Source organism: Lynx rufus, unplaced genomic scaffold (assembly GCF_022079265.1).
Source record: "Lynx rufus isolate CCGP_SWC_20201006 ecotype Redwood Valley unplaced genomic scaffold, mLynRuf1.p SCAF_21, whole genome shotgun sequence".
NCBI classification, from domain to species: domain Eukaryota; kingdom Metazoa; phylum Chordata; class Mammalia; order Carnivora; family Felidae; genus Lynx; species Lynx rufus.
In genome coordinates, this window is record NW_025814836.1 from 24,400,610 (window position 1) to 24,422,986 (window position 22,377).

At 53.7% G+C, this 22,377-nt stretch overlaps 2 protein-coding genes across 2 annotated transcripts in view; both read right to left on the bottom strand.

Moving 5' to 3' along the window:
• CPEB1 (cytoplasmic polyadenylation element binding protein 1) overlaps positions 1-6,928 on the bottom strand; it is an 89,388-nt gene extending 82,460 nt beyond the window's left edge. Inside the window, exon 1 of the mRNA XM_047086831.1 lies at positions 6,767-6,928. Coding sequence (XP_046942787.1) covers positions 6,767-6,928 — 162 coding nt within the window. The remainder of the gene's footprint in view (positions 1-6,766) is intronic.
• Positions 6,929-16,431: 9,503 nt separating this feature from the next.
• The window catches only part of AP3B2 (adaptor related protein complex 3 subunit beta 2), a 34,282-nt gene continuing 28,336 nt past the window's right edge, over positions 16,432-22,377 (bottom strand). The window contains exons 17-26 of the mRNA XM_047086837.1: positions 22,258-22,366; positions 21,853-21,970; positions 21,275-21,458; positions 21,040-21,100; positions 20,605-20,711; positions 20,187-20,415; positions 19,674-19,758; positions 19,367-19,464; positions 16,777-16,915; positions 16,432-16,672 (exon numbers count right to left, since the gene is read on the bottom strand). Coding sequence (XP_046942793.1) covers positions 16,522-16,672; positions 16,777-16,915; positions 19,367-19,464; positions 19,674-19,758; positions 20,187-20,415; positions 20,605-20,711; positions 21,040-21,100; positions 21,275-21,458; positions 21,853-21,970; positions 22,258-22,366 — 1,281 coding nt within the window. The 3' untranslated portion in view covers positions 16,432-16,521. The remainder of the gene's footprint in view (positions 16,673-16,776; positions 16,916-19,366; positions 19,465-19,673; positions 19,759-20,186; positions 20,416-20,604; positions 20,712-21,039; positions 21,101-21,274; positions 21,459-21,852; positions 21,971-22,257; positions 22,367-22,377) is intronic.

Consider the following 22,377-nt stretch of genomic DNA (forward strand, 5'->3'; position numbering starts at 1 on the left):
AAATAACATCAACATGTAAAAACTAACCAAGCTATACACTTACAATTAGTGCCTTTTACCATATGTACGTTCTCTCTCAATTTTAAAAAGATTCAAGGAGGAGACCAGTAGACCACTAGACTGAAGCCAGACCATGATGGGCTTCGTACACTACCAAGGGGACTGGCCCTTACTGTGTGGAAGCAGTTCTCCAAGTGAGGTCTGTGCACTCATGAAGGTCCCCAAAACCCTTTCAGAAGCCCACACGGCTAAAACTACTTTCATAACCTTAAAATACCAATTTCTTTTTTCACTATGCTGACATCTGCAACGATGATACAAAAGTAACGAGTGGGTAAAACTGGCACCTTCGCAGCAATCAAGGCAATGCCAATAAACTGTACTAGAAGTGACTCTACTCTTCCTGCTCTGCAATCCCAGGAGGATAGGTCTGAGGAGCAACAGGACCACTAGTATGGTAGCGCTCCAGAGTGGTGGGTGTGAGCAGCCAAGAACTGAGGAAAAAGGTAAACACCAGACTGAAAATACTGAAGGGAGGCCTGCACTAGCAGTGGCCATGGTAAGGGAGATGGAAGGAAAGGTGGCAGGGGCTAAGAGAGACACAGAGTTAGACCACATCAAGGCTTTATAGTTTCCAAAGGAAAGCTGCAAATATGTATTTACCTAGTGTCTGTACTAGGGCCTCCAGTAACTGAAAAATTTTAAAGAAAGGGGGTGCCTGGGTAGCTCAGTCAGTTCCAGAGTCCAACTTCGGCTCAGGTCATGGTCCCACATTTCCTAAGTTCGAGCCCCCATGGTGTTTGCTGCTGTTAGTGTGGAGCCTGCTTCAGATCTTCTGTCCCTCTCTCTCAGCCCCTCCCCTGCATGTGCTCTCTCTCAAAAATAAATCAACATTAAAAAAATAAAAATCAGGGGCGCATGGGTGGCTCGGTCAGTTGAGCGTCCGACTTCGGCTCAGGTCATGATCTCGTGGTCTGTGGGTTCAAGCCCCGCATTGGGCTCTGTGCTGGCGGCTCGGAGCCTGGAGCCTGTTTCGGATTCTCTGTCTCTCTCTCTCTGACCCTCCCCCGTTCATGCTGTCTCTGTCTCAAAAATAGATAAATGTTAAAAAAAAAATTTTTTTTAATAAATAAAAATCAGAACACCCAAACACATTCTCTCCCCCTAGAGGATACTACAGTCTAGTTGAGGGGGGGAAGAGACTAATTGGGTAGAGGGGATAGAATCAGATTGGCCCCAGGAGATGAAGTAAGGGGAAAAAATTGGTTCTGTTTTTAAAACTGCTGGGTTCACGGTACTTCAGCAAGATAGAACTCATTCAGTAAGCCAGTCAGAACTATGGATTCTGAGAACAATCAGGGCTGGGCTCAAGGTAACTGCTTTCCTCCAACAGAAAGCGACTCCCATACCTTTATCCAAGGAGACAGACTTCTGACCATGATGCTAAACCTGTTAGGATGGTACATATATCAGCATATAATGCTGGCCAAGAATAAAGAAACCAGTAACGCTATCACAGTTGGAGAACAACCTCAAACCTGGTCACACAGAGAGAGAACTAGTGCTGCAAGAATATACAGGCCCTCTGTATAAAGGGACAAGAAAGAGCCAACAGAATGAACCATAAGGAATGTGGCATTCAGGGGGATGAGAAAGCTTGTAAGTGCCAGGACAAGAAAAGATCAGACAGGGCAAGGGGAAAGCTATAGAGTCTCATGAGACTGAGATTTTAAGTCTCAGAGACCAATATAGCAAAGGTCAAGGTGCCTGAATTCTAGAAATACCCATCTGGAAAGGAAGAGACCAGAGTTCAAGTTCTGGCTCTATCATCCACTCGCTAAATGGACTTAAAACAACCACTTTTCATTCTCAGCTTAATTCTCTCATCCGTGAAAATAGCCATTAGGATCTGCGTTGTCACCTCCAAGTTACATCTGGGAGACGAACAGGTCTCTAATATCTTCTAAGCTTCAAAACCATTCCAAAATTATAGCTTAAAACAAACAAACAAGCACAACAGTCTCAGGAGAAAGGACAGACTTGGGAGACAGATGGTATCAGAGCCAGAAGCCAGGAGCACAAAGCCAGAATGCAGAGAGCACAGGTGTTAAGTAGTAAGAGATTAAGTGTTCTGTCAAAAGGAAAAAAACAAAAAACACAAAAACAGCTCAAGGTAACTGCTTTCCTCCAACAGAAAGCTACTCCCATACCTTTATCCAAGGAGACAGACTTCTGGCCATCGTGCTAAATCCGTCAGGATGGTACACATATCAGCATAGAACGCTGGCCAAGAATAAAGAAACCAGTAACGCTATTACAGCTAAGTTACTCCCAGAATCAACAGCTAGATACAACCGTGACCCATTTTTCACACACAAATCAATCTTTAGACCTGCCCTCTAGGGATTCTACAATTACCTCAAGGCAAGTAATCACAAAATGCCTTAAAAATCAAAACAAAGAGTGTTCGCTCACTATAATCCAACAAGTGTTCCAACCATACAGCAATACTAAAAAAACAAAGTAGAATTCAAACGTTATCCATGCCTAAGGGTTCTTCTGCACTACTGAAAGCAAAGCTCTACCCCAACTAGTCACAAATTTCTCCCTCCCCCCCACGCCTGTTATTTAAAAACATACGTTAAGGAAGCAAAATAATCCCTGACTGGAGGCTTTTTAAATCCCAAATAAGAAAACTTACTGAAAATTATATTTACAATGCAAATTTAATACTGAAATTTAGTTACGGACTTTTTATGGAAAGTCAGATAATTTTCCCCATAAAATATAGGAAATATTAACACACATTATGTACCTTGGTTCATTCCACCTTTTCAGATAGTTTATTATAACAGATATGTCTTGTTTGGGGGGGGGGCTCCTACCTTGAACATAAAAACTTTCAGCACTTAAAATTTGTGCTCACTCAAGTGGCTGAGCTCTCATGAGGAGGTATAACCAAAGCAGGCTGCTACAATGGCAGGAAAGAAAACAAAAGCATTTCCAAAGCTGCAATGTGGGGGGCCAAGGAGGCAGGTGCGATCAAGGATTCTTGGCTTTAAATCAAACAACAGATTGAAGCAAAAATTCTTGTAGCCTCCTCTACTCCAACCTCTGGGTCCAACCCCCTTACTAACCCCCTCACCCTCTATCCCCAGGCTTTCTGGCAAGTTCTCCCCAGAGTCAGTACAGCTTAGATACTGCCTAGGAAAAGCAGATTTGCAAAACAGGATGGGATTAGCACAGCTCTCCCATAGGAAAGAAAATAATTTGTTATTTGATCCTATGATTTCTTTTACTCACTCCACCACTAGCTACTGAAGATAACAGCCTACCCTTAATATCCAGGTTTGGTATGCATTCCTGTCCCAAACTTCAAGCCAGAGGTACAAACCCACTAATTAATTTGCACTTCAAACAAACACATAATTTTAGGGAACGGTCATTTAGACAAGGGACCTGAAACCAATGAATGAGAAAATCTGCACAGATATTGCCTATCACGTAAACACTAAAGTACCAGCAGCAAGCTACTTTAGTCATCTCACTCTTCCTGCCCACCCCCAAATTCACAAACACTAAACTCCTGAGTGCTTGGGCTAAAAAGGTCTGCTAGAAAAGCAGCTGGAAACAGGTAACATTTTAAAGCTTCCAACCTTCCAAAAACTGTCCAGACCACAGGTTTAAAAAAAAAAAAAGCTATCAAGTCTGTATTTCTCTGTGAATTTTCACAGAAAAATCCCTGTGGCAAAATGGTCTTTACTGCTTTATGCTTTAAACCCTTTGGGAATAAAATACAGAAATAAAAGGTACAAATCCCTTTACCTCTGCTAGTGTAGCTCTGTACACTGCTGCCCGTCTAAATTTTACTCAGTTTTACCCAGAATGAAAACCCAGTCTCTCATTCCTGGCAAAGAGAGGCATCTTACGCCCTGGAAGCTTATTCAAGAAGATCTCAGTAAGTACTGCTAAAACCCCTATTAATTCTTCCTGGAAATCTAGGAGGCATGATTTTGGGAATCTTAGCTATGAGAGAAAAGGTGAGACTTAATAAGCCACATTCTCCTTCTGGAGTCTTCAAACAATTATCTAATTTCACATTTGCCTAATCTCAAAAGTTATTAGAATTTTAACTGTCCTGAAAAAGGAAAGTCTTTTGTGCAGAGGGTTGGGAGGGTCACCCCCGCCCCAGTGGGAGGAGCCCGATTTCTCCAGACCTCAGGCTCTCTCAGATCAGCGAACCGCTCTGACACACATGGTGGAATGATAGACGCAGCACATTCCTCCCGACGGCAACGCCGCTGCACTAATGCTCAGAAGACCCACACTGACTTCCACAACCAGACATTCCCTCCAACGCAATTAAGTAAGGCTCACTTTGCCTGTAAATGGGGCTCCAGCATAAAGCACCGCGTTTTCTCTACAAACTACATCACCAGTAAGCCTTGACCCCCTCGGACATACCGGAATACACAGACTATCACGTTGAGCTAGGGCACCAGAAAGACCTAGGTTCACACTTGAATTTTATTCCTCAATAGCCCTGTAACTTGATTTCAGAGCCTGTTTCCTCATTTACAAAATGGGGGGGGGGGACACCTAAAAGGAACATTTGAAGACCGAGATCCCAAAACTAGTCTAGTCCTCACCTCGAATCTGCTCTTCAGAGACAGATTACCTTTGGTCCTACACTATTCAGTTTAATTGCTGCATTTAAAACAGACCGGCAGCTTTAGCTAGGAAGAAAAAAATCAAAGATCCATCAACCTGGGCCCACATTTTTGTGTGGCAACAACCAGCTGCTCCCTTTAGAGAGACGGAAATTCTGTGGTTCCGGACGCACTACAACTCTTTCCCTCCTCTCCCCACTTCGCTCCTTTATATTACCTCGGGCCCCTGGAGGGATGGGAGCACACAACCAGCTTTAAGGATTTAAAACAAAATAAGCAGCTCGATGACTCATGAAGATACTGAGCCACTGTCAAGAGCTCTCTGGCTAACAACTTTGGCGTTAAGCCTGGGGTCTTCTTCCACTTTCTGCCTCGTGAACACTGCCAGGAGGCGTGCCACGGCGGCAGAAACCACAGCACCACGGCCGCGTCGGGTGCCCTGGGCGTGCTTCCACGGTCGCCCACCCCGTGCACCGCACCGGCTCGCGTACAGCTGGCCCAAAGGCCCCTCCACACGGGGGGCCCGGGCGCGGGAGAGGATTGGAGAACGCGCCTTGGGAGGAGGGACGGCAAGCGTTTTGCGCTCACGAACACGCGCCTTCACGTAGGGAAGCCGACTTCCAAATCCCACCGCCAGGCCAACTCGAGCTCGAATTCGATCGTTGGGACAAAAACCAAACCCGACGGCAACGTGCTCTGGGAGCACGTGCGGCTCAAAGCCAGCGCCACCGGGAAGGGGAGAAGAGCAGCGGGGGGGGGGGGAGGGGGGGGGCCTGGGCGCTCCCGTCCTCACCGCCCCCGCCACACATAGCCCGGAGCACCCCGAACTCCAGAAACCAACCCTCCTTGCATTCCCCTCCTCACCCCGACAGAACCCCCCCCCCCCACCGACCTGAGCTTCCCGGGTTCCGGACGGCCCGTACGGAGTCCTTCCTCCCCGTCAGCCGCGCGCGTCCCCAGGCCCGGCCCGAGGGCGCAAGCTGGCCGTCACCTGCGCTCCGGGAGCGGCCGGCCGCACACCTGCGCCTCCCAGGGCGCCAAGCGCCCCGCTGGCCCCTCGCCCCGACGGATGACGCAGAGTTTACTCGGTGCCCGGGCAGGCGGGGAGGCGGCGGAGCGGTAGCCAGGGAGACCAGAGGCGGCAGCTGCCGCGGAGCTGCGGCGCCCGGCGGCGTGGGGGGGCGGGGGGGCAGGGGCCGCCGCCGGGTTCTCACGGGTGCGGCCGACCTCCCTCCCCAGGCGCGAGGCTCCCGCAGGGCGCGCGCAGCGGGGCGAGGCCTGCAAGGTGCACGCGGCCGCGAAACCGGGCTGCGCTCCCGGGCCCGGGTGCGCCTCGGCTTCTCGGCCTGTCGCAGGCCCTCGGGCGGCGCTGGGCGGCTCACGAGGGCTCCGGCCCGGCCGCCCGCCCGCCCCCGGGAACAGGGCCACAAAGTCAGGGGCGACCGCACGACACACAACGCCCACTCCGCGAAAAAGCCCGGGGAACGACGCCGAGTGGGACCGCCAGGGGGTGAGTGGCCTGTCCTCGGTCTGGGTCCCGTCGGCCCCACCGGGGCCTTTCTAGCCAGCTGCCCGCCCCCGCCCGAGGCCGGGGCGCACTCCGCACCCGCCTCCCCCCCGCCGGTGCAACTGGCCCGAACCTGGACTGAGGAGAGAATGACAGAACCGGGGCGCCACAGGCACGCCGGGTCCTCTCTCCCCCCCGGCCGCCCTTGGGGAAAGCCGAGGCAGGTGCGGCCTACGCTCCCTCCACAGCCGCGCCGCCCCCACGCCTGCACGGCCGCCCGCGGGCGTCCACAAGACCCACCTCACCTCAGAGCCGCCAGCCTCCCCGGCGCGAAGCCCGGGCACACGTGCCCGACGACCACCCGCGTGGGACCCTACCCCGCCAGCCCCGCCCCCAGAACGCGGCTCCGGCACAATCGAACGTGTGAAGCCACGTGACCTCCCGGGCCGGGAAGCGCGGTCCGCACGAGGGGCCTGATCCCTCCGCCTTAAAGGAGCCGTGCCCGCTGCCGTCGTGGCACTCTCAGATCGGCGTAGGTCCGGCGCGGGGGTCTCCACCGCCGGCAGCCCCGCCCCACCCGGCCACTCACCCCCGCCGCCCACGGGGTACGAACGAGACTTGCTTGGGGCCCTCCGAGGTGCGTGAGCTCCTTGCGCCGGCGGCTTCGGGTCTCACGTGCGACGGCTGCGGGAGAAGGAAGTGCTCCCGGCGCCGAGGCGCCTTTCCGTCCGGTCGGCTCCCGTCTGGACATACACTCGAGGCCACCGGGAGACCGCAGTGCAGCCTGGAGGCCCCGCCGGCCGCCCCCGGAGGGCCGCGGCGCCTTTAAGCCCAAAGGCCCTGAGTCACGAGGAGGCTCCCTGCCCCCCCCTCGCACACACTCCTCCACGAGGCCCCACGCCCGCGGGCACGTGACCCGCGCCCCGCCCGGGGCTCGCGCTCCTTCGGCGGGGGGGGGGAGGGGGGCGGGGAGGAGCGGACCGCCGAGCCGGCCGAGGCTGCGCGCGGACCGTTAGCTGCAGCGGCCGGGACCGCGCCCCGCCCGGCCCCGCCCTAGCGGGCGGCAGGCGGCTCTTACCAGCGGGAACGCCATGGGGCCGGCGTGGCCTTGCGGGACGGACGGGCCGGCCGGCGGGCGGCGAGCCGGCGCGGCAAAGGACGCGCAGACACGTGGGCACTATTTTTGCAGCAAGCCGCACACAGCGCCGCGCCCCGGGCCGTTTATAAAGCCCCGCGGAGCCGCGCCCCCCCCCCCCCCGCCCCGGCCGGATGCGAAGCACCTGTGTCGGCCCCGCCCGGGCCCCCGCCTCCGCCCGCCCCGCCCCTCCCTGCAGGCCCGGCCGAGGGCTCGGCCGCCCACCCGGAGCTGGGCTCCAGGACCGGGAGGCCAGAGGCCCACGCTTGAGCGCGCTACTCACCTAGTGACCCTGCCCAAGTCACTTCTCTGCGGGGCCTCACTTTTCCCCGTGTGGGACTTACAAGCCGCTGCGACGCGGCGGCGATGTGGTTTGTCAGGAGAGCCCCGTGCCGGTGGTCCTGTGCTTCCAAGGACCCCTCCAGGGCGGGAGCCGGCCCTGCGCGCCCCTGCCCTAGCCCGTGCCCTTGCCCCTGTTCCCGGACTCCCGGCAGGCGCGCGCTCACACTAGATCGGCTGCTCCCGGGGCTGGAAGGGGGGCGCGTCGGGGGATTCCGGAAACTTCCTAAGACACTCGGGGTCCTCTTTGGGCCGCAGTTCCCTAGGGAAACCAATCCCGACGCTCCTGCCGGACTGTGATGGGACTTGACGGAGTGGGGACGAGGGACAGGGCGGCGGCCACGGGGCAGGAGAAACCACCGTGATCCCGGCTGTCGTCAGGAAAGGCGACCTGGGGTAGCTGGTGCAGGAGCGGTCTGGAACCCCCAAGCAAGCGCAGAGGCGGAAATGGCATTCCAGGCGGGAGACCGAGCAAAGGCAGGGAGGAGAATGGAACAGAGAGGCTCAATTTGACCAGGACGTAAGGGGAATATGTGCCGACACCACAGGAGGGAAGCCTGGGCCCAGTTTGTGAAGTGCCTTTATTTTGCAGACAGTAGGGAACTATTAAGAATTGTAAACAGGAGAATGGCAGTATCAGGTCTCTTAAGATGTTACTGGAGACTTAGCAGCGGCTGGGGAGAAACAGGGACTGGAGTGAGGAGGAGAGGGACCAGCGTTCGCAGAACATTACTGAGTGTTTCACATGTTATCTCATCGTCCTAACACTGTTTAGAAAGCATTTATTATGCACAAGGCTCCTCCTGGCAGTTGGGAAAACAGGACTGCTGCCTTCCTGGCAGGCTGGTGAGGCTGGCCTAGATCTAATGGCTAAGGCGGGGGCGGGGGGGGGGGTAGGTAACAGTAGGTTTCTGTGGATGGAGAGGAAGTCAAGGGCCTAACCTAGTGTTTCAGGAGGATTACCCTAGAAGGTGGCCAGGGTAAGAACAGATGGAGTGGAAGCGCACGGGAGGACTCAGTGACAGTGAAAGTTAGCCAGTCTCAGACACATCCTCCTGCGGGGAGCTTCCTTGGGTTGCTGGGGTCACGGGCAGAGAGGATGATGGCTGCAGGAGTAGGACAAAAGGGGGCCCTGGCCTCCCCTACCCATAACTGTTCTACCCTCTTCCTGATTAGCCACCAGCCCCCATCCTCAAGGCAGCCCATTCCAGCTACCCAGAAAACCATACCTTGTGATTCAGCGGCACTGGGACCTTCCTTCAGGGGTTCCTTCCTGGAGCCCTTCCTTCTTGGGGAGCAGCCCACCCCCAAGTTTTACTCTGGCCGACAACATAGGACAGCTGGTCTGAAGTGGTGTATCTTGCTTGTCTTAGAGGATGCCAAGCTAGACACCTATATATATATCACAGGAGCCCACGTAAGGGCCGGTGAGAGCACCGGAAAGGCCCAAGGCACATCTGAAGGGGCAATTCACTGATGGATACCATGCAGGAAGGAGGTCCCAGCCTAGCTGGATCTTTTAGGACAATCCAGCTTGTCTTAGGTTTTTTGTTTTAATGTGAAATCTTCCCAATTTTAAATTTGGTCACTAATTCAAATTAAAAGAGCCAAGCCCAATATGTCTAGGAGTCCCATCCAGCCCTCTTGCGGCAAACTTGTGTGCATCCTTCCTCCTCCTTGACCCAAAGCTGAACAAGATAAGAATCTGAAACCTGGGCTAGTGCCCAAGGGAATAAGTATCTGGGAGCTCTTTCATATTTTAAAGCTCCTAGCCATAAGAAAATGAGTGCATCTTTCAGGTGACTTGGAACAGAAATTGCTGCTGCTTAAAATCCCTCTTCCTAAACTTTCTGTTGCAATAATAAGAGCTGACCTTCCCTGAGCACTCACTGTGCACTTGGCAGTGTTCTAAGTGTTTTACCTGTGTTCAATGAGAAAATGGAAGCAAAAAAAAAAAACAAAAAAACAAAAAAAACCACGAAGTAACTAGCCTAAGGACTCCCAGCTAGAAATGGAAGAGTGGGAGCTCAAACCCAGACAGCCTTCCTGCTCCAGAGCCTGAAGTCTCTACCAGATGAGAACAAGATTCCCAGCACCCTGATGTGTGCGCTTCCTTCAGACTGACCCCAGAGCTCCTTACATAGTGAAGGAAGGGGTGGCTGAGTCAAAATACAGTCATGGCCTCAGGTGTGGCCATGCCCCTGCGCTCCCTGCCCACACTTGGCCATGCCTACAGGTAGAACAGGAAGAACAGTACCTCTGACTGGAAGGTGTCCACGATCCACAGGGTAGGATGTGGAAAGCAGCAGAGGTGGAGATATTAAATGACTCCGTTAAGTCTCCACAGCTGGTCACTGGCAGAAGTAGCAGGAACAAATAGGCAGCATTATCCATTCTCAGAGTCAACAAACAGCCTTTTGAGCCTAGCTATGCCTGGCACCGTCTCTGTAGTCAAGCCCAAGATTTACAATACAGGTTTTAAGTGTAACGGTAATTGGCCGGACTAAGTTTTAAACGCGTATGCTAGGAGGACAGGAGGGACCCTGCAGTCTTTTATATGCTCAGGTGCTCAGTGCTTCCACAGCAGGCAGAGAGCTGAAAGAACAAAAGACAGTGCTGGAAGAACATAATTTTTCTGGTTGCAAAAGATCAGGAGGGGGATTTACTGAGGAACTCAAGACCATGAGGTAACAACGTAAGCGCACGGTCTCTGCTAGACTTTTCCCATGCTCCGCGCAGAAGAAAGCATGTTCTTTGTTGTCGCTGTCATTTATGTCTTTTAAAGTGGGATTTAAAAATGTGGGTCAGCCCCTCCTTTCATCATACACAAATGTAAATTTAAAGTGGGTTAAAGATATAAACGTGAAAGGCTTTACTGGAAATTTTCTAGAAGAAAATATTAGAATATTTTATTACCTCAGAGTATGGGTAAATTTTGCAAATAAGAAACAAAAACCATAGGACATAAAGGAAGATTGATAAATTTGGCCACATTGGAATTTAAAACTTTGATTTAACAAAAGATTTTTTTTAATTTAAAAAAAGTCATAGACTTGAAGATATCTGCAATGTGAGATCTATAAAGGACTAGTTTCCAGAATACATAAGAACTTCTACAATCAATGAGGAAAAAAGACAACCCTATAGAAAAAAGGACAGGGGCGCCTGGGTGGCGCAGTCGGTTAAGCGTCCAACTTCAGCCAGGTCACGATCTCACGGTCCGTGAGTTCGAGCCCCGCATCAGGCTCTGGGCTGATGGCTCAGAGCCTGGAGCCTGTTTCCGATTCTGTGTCTCCCTCTCTCTCTGCCCCTCCCCCGTTCATGCTCTGTCTCTCTCTGTCCCAAAAAAAATAAATAAATGTTGAAAAAAAAAAAAAGGACAAAAGATGGGAATAGGCAATGGACAGAAACTGGAAACCCAAATGGCCAACAAACACATCACTAGATGTGTACCCTCAGCAATAACCAGGGAAATGCAAACGAAACCACAGTAGATACCATTCACACCTCTCACACAGACCAAATGACAAAGTTTCACTATCCCAGTGGCAGGATCACCACCAGTGAGGGTATAAACTGGCTCCCGACTTTGATTTTTGTTTTTCCTTTCTACAAGTTTTGAATTGAGGGGTAACATGTATAGTATGGAATGCACAAATCTTAAGTGTACAGCTCATTAATTTTTTACCTACATATATACAGGTAACTATCACCCACATCAAGGCCTGGAATCTTTACAGAACCCTATACGGTTCCGTCATGCTCTTCCCACTTTATACCTCACTCCTCGGGGTAACTATTATTCTTACTGACCTCCTGACATTCATCCTGCCTGTTGTAGAACTTCATATAAGATTTGGCCACTTCCCCTCAATGTGATATCTGTGCGATTCACCCATGTGGTCGCATGTGGCAATAGTTCAGTCCTCTGTATTGTTTAGTAGTATTCCTTGGTACGGCTATACTGAATTTGTTTCTCCATTCTCCTGTTGATTGGTATTTGAGTTGTTTCTAGTTTGGGGACTCATGAACACAAGTGCTGTGACCATTCTTGACGTCAAGTATAGCTCCTCTGGTGATTTGTGAAGCTGCAGGTGTGTAAGCTCTATGACCCAGCGATTCTACTCCTAGGGAAACGTAGAGAAATGTTTGCATGTGTTAAAGGAGACAGGAGTAAAAATGCCAATAGGTGAATCATGTATAATTGCAAAAATAAAATAACCACCTTAAATGCCCACCAGCAGGAGAATGGACCAACAAGTTGTGGTATAGTCATACAATGGAATATCATATATAAGGAAAAGTAAATGAAATAAAACCAGTTACAGAAACAGAAATGACGCAGAAATAATATTGAGTGAAAAAAGCAGGAGAAACGATACATACATACTTTACGATGCCATTTATGTAAAAATTTAAGGGCGCCTGTGTGGCTCAGTTGATTAAGCATCCAACTCTTGATCTCGGCTCAAGTCATGATCTCATGGTTCGTGAGTTCAAGCCCCACACCAGGCTCTGTGCTGATGGTGCGGAACCTGCTTGGGATTCTGTCTCCTTCTCTCTGCCCCTCCCCTGCTTGTTCTCTCTCTCTCTCTCCCCCTCTCAAAATAAATAAATAAACATAAAAAATAAAACACGTAGTACACTGTTATCACAAAGTACCATATCACATGTTGTTTAGGGACACATCCATATGTAGTAAAAGTACAAAACAAAAATGCATGGCATTGGTAAATGGAAAATTCCAAATCGGTGAGGAGGGAAGAGTCTGTGAAATGAGTATGAGAAGTATTGCCTGGATTGATAAATGTTTCAGTCCTTAAGGCCAGGAATCAGTACACTAGTGGTTATTTTAGTCTTTAAACAGCACAGTTTTTGGGGGGGCGCCTGGGTGACTCAGTCAGTTGGGCATCTGACTTTGGCTCAGGTCACGATCTCGTGGTTCACGAGTCTGAGCCCCGCATCGGGCTCTGTGCTGACAGCTCAGAGCCTGGAGCCTGCTTCAGAGTCTGTGTCTCTCTCTCTCTTTCTGCCCATCCCTGTTCGTGCTCTTTCTCTCTCTCTGAAAAATAAACATGAAAAAAAAAAATAAATATCACACTTTTTCAAAGCAATGAGGGACAGAGATTATTAAAGGCAGAGGTGTGCTGGCAGACGTCCGACATTTGGCTGCGGGGAGGGCCAGCGATCTGCAGTATTCACCTATTTCTGTGGCGTAAATACTCCCACCACAGCTGATTTCAAATACCAGCGTGACACTACCCAGCTCACAGAATTCCTGGAGGCGTGACGGTGCTCTGAGCCAGCGCCAGCCTGCTCCAGCACAGCACTGACGCTGAACGTCAGAGCAAAGTGCTTGGAAGGCCAGAGACCGGAGCCCTGGCCGCCTCTAAGAGTTTTCCAACGCCCTAGGAGATGGGTCGGGGTTGGATTGTCTTCATGGGTGGCTGTAAAGTGAACCCCAAACAACAGCTTGAAACAAGAGTGTACGGCCTCGGACAATTTCTGCGGGTCAGGAATCCGAGGATGACTTAGCTGGGTGGTTCTGGCTCGGGATCCCCCGCCCCAGGGACGCAGCTGGGCTGTCCGCCAGAGCCGCAGTCATCGGAAGCTGTGCCTGGAGCTGCAGGTCTGCCTCGTGGCTCGCTCCAGCGGCCCCTGGCAAAGCCTCAGTCCCTGGTCACGTGGATCTCTCCACAGGGCTGCTGGCTTTAGCTCAAGACATGGCTCCCGGCCCTCTCCAGAGCAAATGACCAGATGGAGAAAGAGAGAAAGACGCGGGGATGGAGGCGCGCTGACTTGTATAACCTCATCTCAGAAAGGACGTACCGTCACTGCGGCAGTATCCCGGCGTGCACGCGCACGGAGCCTGATGGAAGGAAGGAGGCGATGGCCCGAGGGCGAGGATGCCAGGAAGCAGGGATCCCTGGGGGCCGTCCTGGAGGTCAGCGGCCACACTGATCACGCTGAGGGCTGGTCGTCCTGAGCCACTTGTAAATGGGTCAGAGATGCCCGGGGTCTCAGCACCAGGAGAACCCAAGAGGCCCTGGGCTTGGTTTCCAGCTAAGGAAACCAAGTTTAGGGGTTTATTTGCGAGAACGCAGCTGCTCTTGTCAGGATCCCGGGGCCTCAGTCTGGCCTTGTCCTGGGGAGAAGGACCACGCCTCACCCCCCGCCCATCCTCCCCTCCTCCGTGCCTTCCCTCTGCAGGTGCAGGTGCTGGGGTTCTGGCACATAAAGGCCTAGATCAAGGTCACCTTGCCCAAGCCCTGACGAGTTCCTTCTTCCCCAGAGCTGCTCCCTCACGTTCTCCCTCAGTTAAAGCAAGAAGACAATCCGGCTTATTTCCACATACACGGGGTGGTCGGTGCCCTCGTAGCCCCAGAGAGCAGCACAGGCCAGCACGTCGGCACTGCCCGACACAAGTCCACGCCGGCCTTCTGGGATCCCACTGACAACTGGAGTCTGGTGTCAGGCCGTCTCGAAGCTCCGTGACCTCCGAGCAAAACAAAACACTGCCGCAAACTGGAAGGCAGCCTGAGGTGGGTGTGCCGTCACACTCAGTCTCTCGTTTACACGGGTTATTCATCAAATTGCACACTTGTGGTCTGTACAATTTTCTACATGAATATTATGTTTACATTTACATTTCTCAAATAGTCTTTTTTAAAACAGTCCCTTAAAAATACAGACAGGGACGTATGTATCTTGCGTCTTCCCAGATCCCAGACAGAAGACAAGCATTCTTTCTTTCCAGGTACCAGGGAGAAGCTGGGAAGGTGTGTGGTTGCTAAAAGTTCCAGCATTCGGGATTCTCGCTCAGGGTTAGAGCTCCCCTTTCTCAGAGGCTGTGGGAGTCCGGGCTGTGAGCTCCTGGAGAGGGGCCGGGGGGTACACTTGCGGCTCCTAACAGAGTCCATCTGGGTCCTTTGTTGCAAAGCACAGAATCGTTGGTAATTCTCTGATGGTCCTGTTCAAATTCCCTGGGAAGCTGCTCTCACCATCTTATGCTGTGGGCAGTGGTGATTCAGTGACAGAAGTGAGAACAAGTCGACCATTCGAGTGGCCCTTGACTGGCAGATCAGTCCCATCTCCAAACCTGCAGTGACAAAAAACAGTGATCCCAGGGAGACTGTGGGGCTCCAAGACTCCTCACGAAGCAGTGGCTGCAGCTGCTCTCTGGTGCCACGGAGCCCGGCAAGTCCCCAGAGACAGAGGCGGGAGTGTCCCCTGAGTGTCCCCTATGGGAGGATGGAACACCTGCCGCACCTGTCTTTACCCTGCAGAGACTCGCTCGGGGATGGGGCAACAGGGCTGTGAGAAGACACCGCCAAGGGACGAGTCTGAAGCACAGAGGATCAGAAGCTGAGGCATCACGTCTCAAACTATCATTGAGTGTGTTCCTTGTAACCCGGGCAGTCACAGTGTTCGGGGGGGGGGGGGGAGGGGAGGGGAGTGTTCCAAAGTCAGAACTGAGTTTGGATAACACTTCCCTAGCCCCTTTGGGGATGGTTAGGTCACAGTGCAAATTGTCATGGTAAAGGCTCTGAGAAGGCCTGTGGGAAATAACCTTGTTTCATTTAAACCCATTATTCTGAAACTTATTGATCACAGACTCTTGTTGTTGTTGTTGGAATACATGCTACTGTGTTGTTTTTTACACCTTTTGGGACCCCTGCTCACTCGGCCTCTTTCCTCACCAGGAAAGGCATCAAGGAGGGCCATGACCCTGACGACCACCTCCAGAAGGCTTGTCCCAGGGGCAGGGGCTCCCTGCACATCTTCACCGCACACGTGTATCCACAGAGCGACGGCATCTGCCACCGGGACCTTGTTAGAAATGCAGAATCTGGGGGCACCTGGGTGCCTCCGTCGGTTAAGCTTCCAACTTCAGCTCAGGTCATGATCTGATGGTTTGTGAGTTCGAGCCCCCCATCCGGCTGTCGGCTGTCAGCGCAGAGCCTGCTTCAGATCCTGTCTCCCTCTCTCTCTCTCTGCACTCCCCCCACCCACGCGTGTGCACTCTCTCTATGCAGGCTCTCAGGCCCCACCACAGACACTGATCAGAACCTGCATGTTAACGAAATCTGCAAGTGATCTGATGCTGGGCTGTTTGAGAAGCACTTTCCATCTCTTTCCTGTTCTTCCCCTTCTGGGAGGGCTGGTCGGGTCATCTCCCCAGCAAGGTGGGGGCTCCACAGTTGACATATTCTGAACTTCGCGCCTATGTTTGCGGAGTCCCCCACATTATGAGTCTCTCCCAAAGAGAGGCCCAGGAGGGAAATCCAGGGGGACCAATAATCACCGGAAAGGCCTTGCTTTTGCAGGACAAAGGAGTTCTTCCGGCTTGGCCTTCCCATCCCTGCTTAGATGTCTCTTCCGCACACATGCCTGGGGACTAAGGGATCGTCACCTTGGGGTACAACCAGAGTCACCTATGAGAGTCAGTCACAGCCGTCCCTAGAAAGTAATGATCTTTCACAAGGGTCACATGGTCACACTTAGCAGCTGTCTCCCCTGGATCCCCTCAGAACGAAGGAAAGCTGAGCCAGCACGTAGGGAGAAGACACTTTATTGGGATGTTGCTGCAGAAATAGCTACAGAAAGCCGGGAAGACTGGAGGGAGCGGCTCCCCCCACACAGGCCGCTAGGGGACCCACAGGGCGGGGGAGGGGCTGCGGGGGAGCCTGGTAGTGACTAGAGGGCAAGAGTCCCCCCCCCCCCCCCCCACCGATGCTCTCTGGCATGAGGAAACTGCTATGAGAGAGAGAGAGAGAGAGAGGAAAGACAAGAGGAAAGACAAGAGAGGAAAGCCCAGATGTCATGAGGGAGAGAGAAGCAGGGGTCAAAGAGGTCACAGCCTTCGGGAATCACTGGGTCAGAGCCTGCACCACGTCCTTCACCAGCATGGTGCCGATCACCATCTTCTCGCTGTTGACGGTCAGCTGGGCGGCTCCAGTGGGCCGGGCGTCCAGGGTCAGCAGGACCAGGCTCCCACTGGTCAGCGTCCTCCCCGCAAATCTGCGGTGAGGGTAGAGGAAGGGTCTCGGCCTTTGGGCATGCGACCCTCCTGCAAAGCAGGCCTCCCTAAAGCCCGCCTCTCCCCTCTGCTGGGGGCTGAGTACCTGTACTCATCAGAGGCCCCACAAGGGACACGACCCAGGTTGGCAACGGCAGTCACTCTCTGCACCACGATGTGGTCATTCCGACAGGTGTCTGGCAGTGTGAGCTTCTCTGTGATCTCGCTCATGCCTGTCAGCTTTCCTGAGGACAGAGGTCATGATGAGGGCGGAGGCCACACGGTCCAGAGGCTGGCTCCTGAGTCTGACCACGGGGTATCCTCACCAAGTTCTCCTCAGGCTGGCAGGTCTCATGCTAAGAGCAGGTGTGAACCTCTCTCTGTCTTGAGCAGGGGCTACTTTCCTCCTGGACCACACCCTCCTTTGGGAAGCCAGCCTCCCCACCCCACCCCACCCAGGGCTCTATCCGTGTTGTTGACCAAAGACTGACTTGGCACTTCCCCAGCGTCAGACATCCGGGCGACCATCCCCTTGGGAGGGAGGCACCAGTGGACATGGTGGCCAGTCAGCTTGGAGAGGAGCTCAAGGAGGCAACGGCTCCGTACCTGGCCAGGGCTCCCAAAGCCCCCAGCATCCACAACCTCTCCTCTACAGGGCTGACCTCTCCTCTCCACTCACACACTCTAGGCCAGCCATGCGACACCCTGTCTGCCCTCCTGCCACCTCCTCTTCAGCCCCTCTGTCCCCTCCCTGCTGCTTCCCCTCTCCTCCTTTTGAGAACAGCCATCCCTCTCCTGCTGCCCCTGCCTCTCCTAATTCCAGACTAGTGACATTTCCTTGCCCCATCCCTTCACTCTCCCCATGTCCAAGTCTCCAAGTCCCTAAAAAGTCCCCTCTGGAAGCAAGACTCCCGCCTCATGCCACTGCCGTGCATCCCTCCCTTGCGTGGCCAAAGTCCTCCCAAGAGGGCTCCATTTCCTCAAGCCCTGGTCTCCTCCAACCCACTGCACATGGCCTCTGTCTCCCTGGGCAATGGCCTGCTCTCTGATGTGGGCAGCCTCGTGTCTGCTGGAGCTGAAGGTCTTGGGTCATCCTGGCCTGTAGACCACCCCAGGGCACCCTTGTGCCTTCTCATCTCTCCTGGTTCCCCTTCCACCTCTTACTCTGTTCCTTCTCTCATCCCTCCCCTCCTTCTTCTCCGGAAGCATGCGGGTTTTCCACAAGGAAGTTCCTTGGCCTTCTTATCTTCCCACCCATCTCTCTGCCAGGGGGATCTGACTCATACTCACAGCTTTGGCTGTCACCTCCATCACCTCTGTACTCATGACTCTGGCCTAGAGGTGTTTCTGGGGCACAGACCCGCATCTTCAGTGGCTTATTAAACACCTCCTCCTGAATTTCCCAAATGCACCTCACAGTCCTCTTATCTGAAACCAACCATGATCTTCTCTCCTCCCCTGCCTAACCCATTCCTCCTTCTTCCAGATCGGGGCTCGGCACATTACAGACCACAGGCCAGATCCAGCCTGCCAGCTGTACGGCCCACAGTGGTTTTTATATTTTTAAAACACTGGGGGGAAAAATCAAAAGATTAATATTTCATGACATATGAAAATTATGTGAAATTCAAATTTAAGTGTCCATAAATAGAATTTTATTGGAACACAGCCACGCTCGTTCATTTACACGTTATCTGGGGCTGTTTTGCGTTAATAGCAGCAGAGCCGAGTAATTGTAGCAGAGACCATGTGGCCCACAAAGCCTAAAACGTTTGCTTTCCGGACCATTACGGAAAAAAGTTTGCCGAGTCCTGGTCTAGGGGAAGGGCACCGAGTTCTCCCTGCCATCCCCACATACCTCCCTCTTCTCCTTCTCAGGGCAGCTGCCCACGGCTGCCCCCTTCCCCCTACCCACCCAGCCCTGCATTCCCTCTGCTGTGGCTCTCATCTGGTTCCCACCTTCTCTCACCAGATCTACTGCAATAGCCTTATAGTCACAGAATTTAGGCCAAGGTCACACACCAAGTGAGTGGCGGGGTCAGAATTTCAAGCCAGGACTCACAAAGCCCCATGTTTCTCCTGCTTAGGCTGTCCCGCCTCTGTTCCCCACTGCAGGCTCCCCCCAGTCCAGTCCTTGCTGTGGGTGCTGCCAGGTCCCCCTTGCTGAGGCAGAGGCCTGAAGCTGGCCCCTTCCTCAGACACCTTTGGCGACCTCTGCACTGTTAGGAAAATGAAGTCTAATGAAGTCCTAATCTCTCTCACAGCAGAGGTGGACCTGATAACTTTGGTGACCCCTTCCAGCTCTGAAATTCTGTGACTGAAATGCTTTAGCACAGCATTCAAGACTTCCAGATGCTGGACCAAACATCTCATTTTCAGCTTTGTTCTCATTACCTCTGTGTACTACGGACTCCTAAGCTGCAAACCAAATTGTCTTTCTCCTCAGTTCCTGCAAACTTTCACCAACACGTACTCATGATATTTTCCCAAGCTGGAATGCAGGCCTAGAATTTTCTGCCTGGCTGAGTCCTGCCCTCTCCAAAGCTTCACTGAAGTGTCCCACCCCCTGTGAAGCCTTTGCCAGAGGCCCACGCTCTGACGATGCCGAGGCCCTTCCAGCAGGACTGCGCCATGAGCTTCCAGGGCCCCAGTGGGTGGTGCCGAGCCCCTCCCTGTCCACCCTGGGGAGCACTCACCCTGTTCCTTCTTGAACTCATTCTCGCTCATGAACACGGGGGCCATCAGCTCCCCAACGGGTGGCTGAATGGAGACGTAGAACTGCCGGGTTTGGGTACTGGGAAGGGTGGGGAGGAAATGGAGGGAGAGGAAATGAAGTGAGGCACCTTTTCCCCTCACCTCCCACTTTGGAGGCAACAAAGAGTGAGAGAAGATCTGAGAGCTTGGGATGACTTCTGAACCCAGCAGGTCATGATGTATCCCTGACATTCTGCCCCCTCCCCTCTCCAGCCCACCCTCCAACCCCACCCTGAGTTGGATACACACCACAGCTGGAAGTTGGCTGCCTGGGTTGAGTCACAGAAATTAATGCCCATTACAGCAGTGACAGATTCTCCAGGTGCCAGTGACTCTGCAGTGGTATGAGGCAGGGAAAGGGGGACAGGGAAAGATACTGTCACCTGATAGGTCTGGAACCCAGACCCATTCTCTCCTCCACTGCCAGAGCTGACCACCCCTCTATGCACTCCTGGCTTTCTAGGTCCCTAGAGTATTTCCTGGTTTTCTTCTGAATTCTAAACACCCTTTTCCCACCCACCCTTACCCCATGTAAGTCAGTCCTGAAACAACCAAGGCCCATACTGTCTGCGTCAAGCACCTTCTGCCCTGATACAAACGTGCTGGTTTCCTAGTTTGTACTATCTACAAGGGCACGATCATGTTAGATGCCCTCTTTGTGCCCTCATGGCCTGGCCTGGCACAGAGGGGGCATCAGCAGCCACAGAAAGACTGACACTGCCCAGGAGCCCCCTCCTCCAACATGTCCAAGGCCCTCCGTACCGATTTCAGGGAACTCCTGGATGCTGATGCCGGCGGGCAGTTTGGGGGTGCCCACGTGCAGGCCCTTGATGGGGGTATCAGAGCTGTTGGAGAAGTGGATGTGCACAGATACCATGTGGGGGTCCCCAGAGAAAGGCTGGCGACTGAAGGTGTAGTCCACGGCCAGCCCCTCACCGGCTACACGGTGCAGCAGCTCCTGCCTCCCAACACCTACCACTGGACTCAGCAGCTGGAGGGGTGGAGGAGGGCCAGTATGGAAATGAACAAGGAGAGAGCCTGTCCCTGCCTTGTCCTCACCTGGGGGCCACCCAGCAATGGGGACTCAAAGCTATCCCCTACATCACACCCCTCCTCCACACACACAAACCCACACTGTAAGATGCACCCCAGACATGTGTCCCTCCCCCATCCCACTCACTGAGGGCACCAGCGGGGAGTCTGTGAGCGTCAGGCCCTCCAGGTCAGTAGCCAGACTGGTGGACACGATCGTGGGGGGAGACACAGGCTGGACACTGGGAGGGGTGACTGTGGGAGCAGATGAGGAAGGCTACGATGAGGGAGGCAACGTGGAATCAGCTTGGATTGAGCAGGGAACCCAAAGCTCAGGGAAGGAGACGGTTCAGCACCATGGACAGCGAAGCACGTGGCATCCTGGGGGCTCTTAGGGGAACACCAGGTCCTGCATCCCAACCCCACACCTGGGGAGGCTATCCCTCTGCCCTCTTGGCCCCAAAAGTGTGTTCCGTCTGCTCTCCTTACCCCGGAGCCCTGGGGATCCTAATCCAGAGCTCCTAGGGACCTTCCTAAGCCACCTTCCCAAGGTCTTCCCCCAGTGACTTCTACCCAAACTCACAATCCTCTAGGTCAAGCAGGGAGATCTCCTTGGCTACCGGGGCGCTTTTGCCACTGGGAGGCTGAAAGACAAAAATGGGATACAGGTGCAGGAGGAGAGCACCTGGCCTGTTCTGGGTTGGGTAGATGATGCCATGGTCTATTCTAGATGGTGGGGAGGTGACTGGCCTGCCTCAGGATGTGGGAAAGCCCCTGGCCCATGAGCCCACCCCCCTCTCTGCCCCCAAGGCTCTCACTGTTTTTTTCCTCCAAGAGGCAGGTTCCACCTGCTCCTCCTCCGTCTCTGATGTTCTCTCAGATTCTGATGAGCCACTGCTGGAATCACTGTCCTCCTCTGAGGATGAACCTTCTCCCTGTCCCTCGGGCACCTTCTTCCTTTTCTTCATCTTCCTCTTCTCACCTTCCTCCTCACTCTGTTCACTAGACGAGAGGGGGTGAATGGGGCTCAGGCCCGGCCCGGACACACCTGCCCTTGCCTCACAGAAGAGCAGGAAAAGACCAGGAAAGTGGGGGGAGGGGAGGGAGCCTGAGCCAGTAGAGCCCAGCTGGGCTCCTATGTCTGGGCTCCAGTGAGAACTCTAAACAGGCCTGGGTCCTGGTCCCCCAATGCTTCTCCCTGCTGTTCCCATGAGGGGGCAGGCTCAGCACAGAGACCCCCTGTAGCCAGCCACAGCAGCCATCATGGGAGTGCACTGGGGGTCTGAAGGCCCCACCAGATCAGGGGCTCTTAGAGTGGCTAAGGCTGAGCATTCCCCCTCCTTTTCCAGAGGAGACCCTTGAACCCCACCAGCCAGCTGGCTGGCTCCCCTCTTACCTCTCACTGCTCCTCCCCTTCTCTTCCTCCTGGTCTTCACTATCAGACTCACTGCTGGACTCCCCAGAGCCGCTCTCACTGCTGCTCTTACTGTCCGAGGCACTCTCGGACTCGGGGTCTGTGGAGGAACTGTCTCAGACCCCCTCCCTGGGTGCAGACCTCCTTGGGTCCAGAGCAGGTGCCCTGGGGTCCCAGCTTGACTCAGCACTGAAGCTGCAGCCCCCTGAGCTGCCCCTGGCCCCAGATGCCAACCGGGCCAACCAGGACACAGGTGGATGTGTATGGCACATGCAATCGCTCAGGACCACCGACTCACACACAGATGCACACAAACTGGTGCATGCCCCCGTGGGCACATGAGGCCATGTGAAGCACACAGAGTCCCCAGCTCTGCTCTCTCCTCACCGCTGTCTGCAGACTCTGTGGGGCCTGACTCCCCCTCTGAGTCAGAATAGAAGGGTTTCTCCTTCTCCTTCCTCTTCTCTCGATTGGAGCACTTGGTCCATTCTGGTACCTGGAAGTGGG